Here is a 7531-nt window from a genome sequence, read left to right as displayed (position 1 = left end):
CTGTTCAGCTCTTTAGTATCTTGAATTCTTCCTTGTGCTTTGGCTTCTCTACGCTCCAGTGCAATCTTCAGAGTTTCTTCTGACATCCGCCTTATTCCTCAAAGTGCTATTTTTGCTTTTTTAACCCTCCTCACTATCTTCATAGTGATTGTAGCTACTTAAATATTGTAGCTACTTAAAGATAGTCTAGACTAGTTTGTTTCTCCATCAGGGGAATTAACTTTTTAGTCTGAAATACAGAGATGATGGAGCAATTCCTCTCACGCAGATATGTGCATGTCTGCTTGTCTCTGGCAGGCACTGTGAGGACGGGCACACAGGGCCGCGGGGGACATGGCACATCTTCCTCGAGTGTCCCATTTGCTCAGAGGCTTTAAGGAAAATGTTTGGTTTTGTTATTAAGTAGAATGCAAATATCAAATGAATTTTCAAGATAAAAAATATGGATTAGTTCACTTTCATGCTCTGGTTGGGATAAGTTTGTTAGGAACTTAGAGAAGAGCTTTATTTTAGTCACCAAATAAAATGATGGATGGGATGCACTTAATACTGTCGCTGGTGTTCATTTAAACACATGCTGGCCATTAGACATCTTGCTCCCCCATAAAGTCTCTTCTTGAGTGATTGTTAGGTGATAGACTTGGGGTCCCTTTACTTGATACAGCAGTAACTGAAAAATTTTCAGCTTTGTGCATCCTTAGACGTTTGTGGCACATACACGTTCTGAGGCAGCATTCTGATGGGTAAGTGGCCCTGCACGCAGAATCCACATGTTCTCATCCCTGTGTTGACTTGCAGTCGGGTGCGATCATGACTGTGCTGGCCGCTGTCTGCACCAAGATCCCAGAAGGGAGACTGGCCATCATCTTCCTGCCCATGTTCACGTTTACGGCGGGGAATGTGAGTACTCACGCAGTGGTGTTCCGGGAACCCTGGTGGTACGGGCTAACATCAGTGCTGGGCAAGTCACAGCTGACACGGCTGTTCTCTCTTCCTGACTTCCAGGCCCTCAAAGCCATCATTGCCATGGATACTGCTGGCATGGTCCTGGGATGGAGGTTTTTCGATCATGCAGCACATCTTGGGGGAGCTCTCTTTGGAATGTAAGTTTGAGTCCACTTGATTGCTGAAGTGGACTCCAAGGCATTGTCCTCTTAACCCCTAAAGGAGGTCACGGCAGACTTTAACTATGGGATGTGACGGGACATCTCAGCATGGTTAACTCTGGCCTGCCCTAGTGTCACATGTGAGATGGGATGTGGGTGGACCACTGCTGCCCCTCAAGTCACTGGAGCTCCTCTGAACCTTGTACCTCGGCTTCTGACTGTCGTCTTGCCCAGCCCCTAAATACGAAACTGCTATTCTGATAGCAATCCAAGTTAAATAGTACAGTTTTATTGTTTTCGCATCCCATCTGCGCTTTTGTCCTCCTTTGCCCCTCTTCTGCTATCCTCCTCTCATCTCCCTGAGCGATTTCCATCCACTCTTGCTGACCATTGATCCCCAACCCCATCTCCCCAGTGCTGTGCAGGCCTGTGTAGCTACCTGAGCATTTGCTGCCTGCAGGGAGTGAGTGTGCTCAGGCTCTGCAGGACTGGAGGAGAATCCGGGGACCAGAAATCAGTGCTCCCCCTTACAGGCATCTTTTAGGTGGTGGCACAAAGCTGGGCACCATGCATTATATTGTTGTTAAATCCACTTCACCCGGATTAGAGCATGGGGCTCAGAAGTGATCTTCTGCCGGTCACAGAGCCCTTCCCTAGCAGAGCAGAGATGTAAAGCCCTGCCCACCCTGGTCACACCACGCTGAGTACAACCAGCATTGTTACACAGAGCTCCATTTGTGCTTCAGACAGTGGGCTTCTGCCCAAAACAGAGCAGCAACTTGGTCACAGAAAGAGCTCTAGCCCAGCACGTCCTGAGTGGTCAGGAGAGGCCTTAAGCAGAGTTCCCTCTCCACTGGATCCCCCTTTGGGGGTCTTTTTTTGTTTATTTTTCCATAAATGTTGCCCTTTTTCTTATAAATGTTGCCTTTGGTCCTTAGATTTTGATTTTTACATTGTTTCACAACAATGGAAAAGTTAAGGTATTTTAAATGGGAAAAAAAGAAAAATCTATTCTAAGTGGAGCAGTTTTGCCTAGTAGGCGGTAGAACTAAATGCCATTATGCCTTTTATAATTTTCAGTGATGATTAAAGAATAGCATATGTGAGTTCTAGCTTTTAAAGCAGCACATTATAAATAGTAGAAACTGACCTGATATTACAATATGAGAAACATAATAACTGATGAAGAATTGTTTCATGGATGCTAAATTTATCTGGATCCTTCCATGTGTGCATAAAGGATCTTTCCCAGCAGGTTTTATTCTCTGAACTATAATTAGGTGACCTTTTGCTTCCATCCTGAAAATAACTGGATCGAAGCGTTTTAAAGTCCAGCTTCTGAAAGGCTGGGAGGGTCTCTCTTCTGTCACTTCTTCATTTCCTAGATCTCAGCCTATCCAGTATTCATCTTTTATAACCTCTTTGTTAACTGACTAGAGGAATCCATATCTAAAAATCTTTTTTTCCCCATTAAATCTCCCTGTTTTGTTGATGGTGAAGATTCCATTAGAACCTACCTGTACATGTCCTTGACTTTGTGTACCTGATGAATCCTCTAGGCCTCAGTTGTACCAGTACAGTAACACTAGCTCAGAAACACTGAACATTCACCTAAGCTAAGGACATTGGTATTCATAGAATCCTATGTGCTAAAGGCTGATTTCATTTTCTTAGTCTGTGAGGTCTCCACTTACAGATAAGGAAGCTGCTTGAGGAAGATAGTCCACGCTTGCCCGAGTCCACCAACTGGGCCTCTGTGCCGAGCTCAGGCCTGCTGAAAAGGACGCCTCAGAAACTAGATGTCCTTCAAGTATTTGTCCAATTTTATTTTTAGCCAAATGACTGATTACATTAGGATTTCTGAGTGTAATCAGAAACGGCGTACCTGTGAGATTTTAGCGTTTTTCTCTCTGAAATAAGTAGGTTAAAAATAAGCAGGCAGAAACCCTCTTATTAATGAAGAGTTCCTGACGTGTAATTAATTTCTTTCAAGGGTTTTACAATTGCACTTGAATCAGAGGGTGACGATTTTGCTCTCATTGTAAATTCACCACAGAAATTTTACTTGAAGCCAAAAAGAATTTATTAGTTTTTTTAAATTTTCTATTCTTTCTGTAAACTTAACTATGATTCTTTTCTTTTTTAAATTTTAATAGTGCCTCTGTTTTTAAATCAAAATTGTAATTATATTTACTTACTTTTAAGTGTACATTATAGCAAAAATTACAGTAAACATAGGTTCTGGTATAATTCAAGTCCTTTAAAATGAAAGGGAAAAAAAATACATGCCACAGACTTTCCGAAGCTGATAAAGCATCACACAGCTATTCTGATAATCAAGAGTTAAATGGAACTGGGGCTGGGAGATGCAGAGATCAACAAAATCTGGTCTCCGCCTCAGGGAACATGAAATCTGTTTTGGAAAACTAGTACAAAAACAAGGTTTCGGGAATAAAAAAGCTTTAGGTGGCCACCGTTCCCACTTGGCCCCTTTCCTGGGGAAGCCTCTGCCACCTCACCACCCCGGCCTTGGTCACCTGCCCTCCTCACCTGCATTGTCAGGTGCTTGCCTGGTAGTGCTGTGCGTCTCCTTGCGGGGCCCCCTCCTCCTCAGCTGCTCGGCACAGCTCACTGAATTCTCCACGTCACACCACATTGGAATGCTGGCCTTGGTGTTCTGATGGTTACTAGTTCTGGAGCTTGAATAAGTCAAGTTCTAAACCCACAGTGCTTTGCGTCCTCATCTCGTTGCTCCAGGCTCCATACAGGCCATATTTTTTTTTCTAATGAGCTAATTAATAGGAGATGGAGCTGCTTCGTAAAGGCAGAGGGCACAAAAGAGAGCCATCACAGTGCGATAGGCAACCAGGGAAAATTACCTCTACCTAGACTTGGAGTCCCTGCACTTACCTGCGTAAAGCTCTTCCCTACCTACATAAAGCAACCAGTTGTATTCAACAAGCGAGACGAAAACAACATGGCATTAGGTTTAAGCAGGAACTCGATAACTTGATGGCACTTGTCAGCTGTGTGTTTCGCTGTTTGAATGTCAGACCTGGTTTGTTTTTCTTTTTCCCAGATGGTACATTACGTATGGTCATGAACTCATTTGGAAGAACAGGGAGCCTCTGGTGAAAATTTGGCATAAAATGAGGACTAAGGACCCCAGAAAAGGAGGTGGCTCTAAGTGAAAACAAGATTGGAAGAAACTGATCCAGTCAGTGCTGCCTGAAAGACCCAGCGTGGTGCTGGCCCTGCGTCCCCAGCGCTTGGCGCCAGACCCAAGACACTCAGCACCTCATGGTCCCAGGTGTCCTTAGGACGAACCCTTATTAAAAAGCAAATTATGACAGAGTTGGTGAAATAAAGGTTTATATCTCTAGTTTGTAACTGAAGGGTGTGTGTGCTCTTTTTGAGACCATTGCATTTGATAGAGGTCTCTGAGCCGGGAGTTAAATGCTGGATGTAAACTCAACCTCTTATTCTCGTGTGTGGCCTGCTGGCACCTGCTCAGCGTTAAATCTGGCCTCTCTTCTCTTGGTTGACTGGTATTGAAAAGTTGGGAGTATTTTCCCCAGCCTGGTCAGGGTAACAGTTGCAATATTTTACCAGAATTCCCAAGAAAGGTATTGTTTTCTGGCAGTGAGGGGCATATTTTTAAAAAGCTATTTTTAGGGTTTGCTTTCTAGGTTAAAACTGTAACTAAATTAAGGGTTAGAAGGAAGTGACTTGGATAAATTTGAACTTGAATCAGAGCCTAATTGTATCTTCTGCTTCTAATTGAAGCCTCTTACTGAAATAGCAGACGACGTCGTCCTAACTCTCCTGTGGTTGTGTTCACTAGACACTTGTCATGCTTGAAAGTTATTTCCAGGAAAGGCTTTTTGATAATTTCATTTGTCTTCAAAGATTTTTCCACTCCAGAGGATTTAGAAGCCATTGTTGGTCTCCAGAAGCATGTGCCTACGCACGGGGTACAGGGGCAGCTTGGTCTGTAACATGCCCTCTTGTGGTGCTGGTTTAGGGCCCTGGCAGGTCAGGTTTCAGAGGGTGGAGTGGTTGTGCCTGCCTTACGAGGCTTCGGAAGACTGCCCAGCACCATGTGCCCTGCATGTAGCCACTGTCGAGTATCTGGGGGTTCTATGTGGCCTTTTCCCACTGGATTGCTTTCCTCCACTGTGAAGTGCTATTCTTCCCAGTGAGAGGGTTCTAGTGTCTCCTACAAGAGTGTTTTCAACCCATTGCCCCTCACTTTGCACAAGGGCTACATAGATGCAGAAGGGGTGAGGCTGCTCCTAGTCACATGGCTCTGCTGTGACATTTGTGGATCTGCCATGATGCTCACAGATCTCTGATGGCAGGATGAGGCAAGATTTGTTCCATCCGAGATGGAACAAGAGACCGAATTCACATCGACATCCCATAGCCTGTCTGGCAGCCTGCAGTATAGGCAGTGGAGGTGTGTCTTCTCCCCGGTTTGTGACAAGGGAAGGAATGTTCAGGAAATCGGGAGCCTTGGAACACAAATAACCCTTTTCACTGGAAGTGCCTCAGGAGGTGGCCAGCTCTGGCAGCATGACGTGTGACTTGGGAAATGGTGCCATGCTCCTGATAGCTGGGGTTGGTGGGCTGTTTACCCATCTTATGTCTTTGCTATGTCTGACCCTCGTCACTTCCTGCCCGAGCCCCAGACTGCACCCTGCCTGTTCTGGGGGCTCTGCTCCCCCTCCCCAGCCTCTCTACGTGTTGCTGTACCCAGGAACACACCCTTGTTTCTATCTTACTATCCACACACTGCTGAATTGCTTTTTTTGTGTGTGGCATCGGTTTTTTCCGTGCCCACCACTGAAGAGCTATAGTCACTGGAAAGTGTGTCTCCGGTGAGCAAGCCGTGGCTCCAGACCCCACTGTGCAGGCGCCTCGGGCATCAGCTGCCAGTCACGGAAGTGAGAGCTCCAAGCCTTTCCAGACTTCCTCTGTCACATCCTTTAAAATCTGCACCTCCTGCCTCCTCCCAGTGCCCTGCTCTTCTCTGACCTGGATTCTGGAGATTCCTCTCCCATTTAGTCTCTAAAACATCCCCATACTCTGTCATCTGGCCTCCAGTGTACTGAAAAGACTCCTCTCCCTGTCGCCTGTGACAGCCTCAGTGGAAACCAAGGCCCTACACCATCTGCTTCTGTTCCCCTGGCCCTTACCCCCACCCCATACCCGCCTTTGCTACAGTGCAGCCTTCAGCATCTGTCTGCTGCTGCTCCTACCGTGTGGTGTCCATGCTCCTCATGTGTCACCTACTACATTGTAAATGACTTCCAGACACCAGCATTCATTCTTCATAGCAGGCCTCTGCTGGCTCGGTGGTAAGGAGTTGTGCTGCCAGCTCAGCAGCATGAGGTTCAAGCCCATTAGGTGCTCTATGGGGAAAGAGATGGACAATCTCCTGTTCAGTTGCTGCCTCTGAAAACTCACTGGTCAGCGGAATTGCCTCCAACTCAAAGGTATACAACAATAGCAGCAGATAGGTGCGTGCTCAGGGTGTGATGAATGAAGAAACACAAGAGCTCTCATTTTCTGCAGTCTCCTGGGTGACTATCAGGGTCCATGCCCACTGTGGACAGATGACCTGCTCCGGGCCTGAGAGGGTGGGGGGCTCTCCAGCGCCTTCATGGCCCTCGGAGCAGCCAGTGGTCACGACCTGGCCTGCTCAGCTCAGCTGCCACTTCAGGGGAGCTGCTTGGTCACTTTACTGTGGTTTCCAAATCAAGATGTGCCGGGCTCGGGAGATGAGTGTGCGCTGACTGGCCAGGCTGTGCTGCAGTCCTCCCTGGACTGGCTGGATGCTGCCAGGAGAGCCTCAAGCTCCGGGTAATGAGTGCTGTTCCATTGGTGGTGGTAGGAGGCCTGCAGGGCACACCAGGCGCACATGGAAACTAACTAGGAAGACTTCTGAGAGACTGCCCTGAATTGACAGTGACCGTTAGCTGGGACAATTACCCAAATTCAGGCTGAAAATATGACAATAAATGCAGTGTTGCTCTTCAGAGGCATCCAGAATGGTCCAGCATCTGACTCTCATGGACTGTCCCAAACACAGCCTCTAACAAAAGTAAGCTGTCCTGATACCGGGATTCCTACCAAGAAAAAGGGGTCCCTGGGAGCCCAGTCCTTAGGGAGTTGCACAGCTAACCCAAGGGCCCCCTTAAAATCCACTGGAGGCTCCCAAGGAGGAAGGTGGCAATCCCCAATGCAATTCACAGCCTCACAAGTAATGAAAGATGCGCTCTGAGTGGATTCCAGCTCAACTTGTCACTGAGTTTTACAATATACCAAGCAGGTGGGCAAAGACCGGGAATCTGCCTGTGGTGCAGTCCAAGCCACTTCCGGGCTTGGTGAGATGAGACCCAACACCTCCCCCCCCAAAAAAA

At 47.0% G+C, this 7531-nt stretch overlaps 1 protein-coding gene across 2 annotated transcripts in view; it reads left to right on the top strand.

Annotated features, from left to right (window-relative positions):
- Positions 1–4347, top strand: part of PARL (presenilin associated, rhomboid-like) — a 69941-nt gene extending 65594 nt beyond the window's left edge. The window contains exons 8-10 of one of the 2 annotated variants that reach the window (XM_006884057.1): positions 799–900; positions 1006–1103; positions 4186–4347. In XM_006884057.1, coding sequence (XP_006884119.1) covers positions 799–900; positions 1006–1103; positions 4186–4297 — 312 coding nt within the window. In that variant the 3' untranslated portion in view covers positions 4298–4347. The remainder of the gene's footprint in view (positions 1–798; positions 901–1005; positions 1104–4185) is intronic. The other variant, XM_006884058.1, reaches the window with a different exon arrangement.
- The last annotated feature ends 3184 nt before the right edge of the window (positions 4348–7531 follow it).

The sequence above is a fragment of the Elephantulus edwardii genome, unplaced genomic scaffold (assembly GCF_000299155.1).
Source record: "Elephantulus edwardii isolate Elephantulus edwardi_28Jun2011 unplaced genomic scaffold, EleEdw1.0 scaffold00031, whole genome shotgun sequence".
Taxonomy (NCBI): Eukaryota; Metazoa; Chordata; class Mammalia; order Macroscelidea; family Macroscelididae; genus Elephantulus; species Elephantulus edwardii.
The sequence above is the reverse complement of the archived record's forward strand: the minus strand, read 5'-3'. Positions and strand labels throughout refer to the sequence as shown.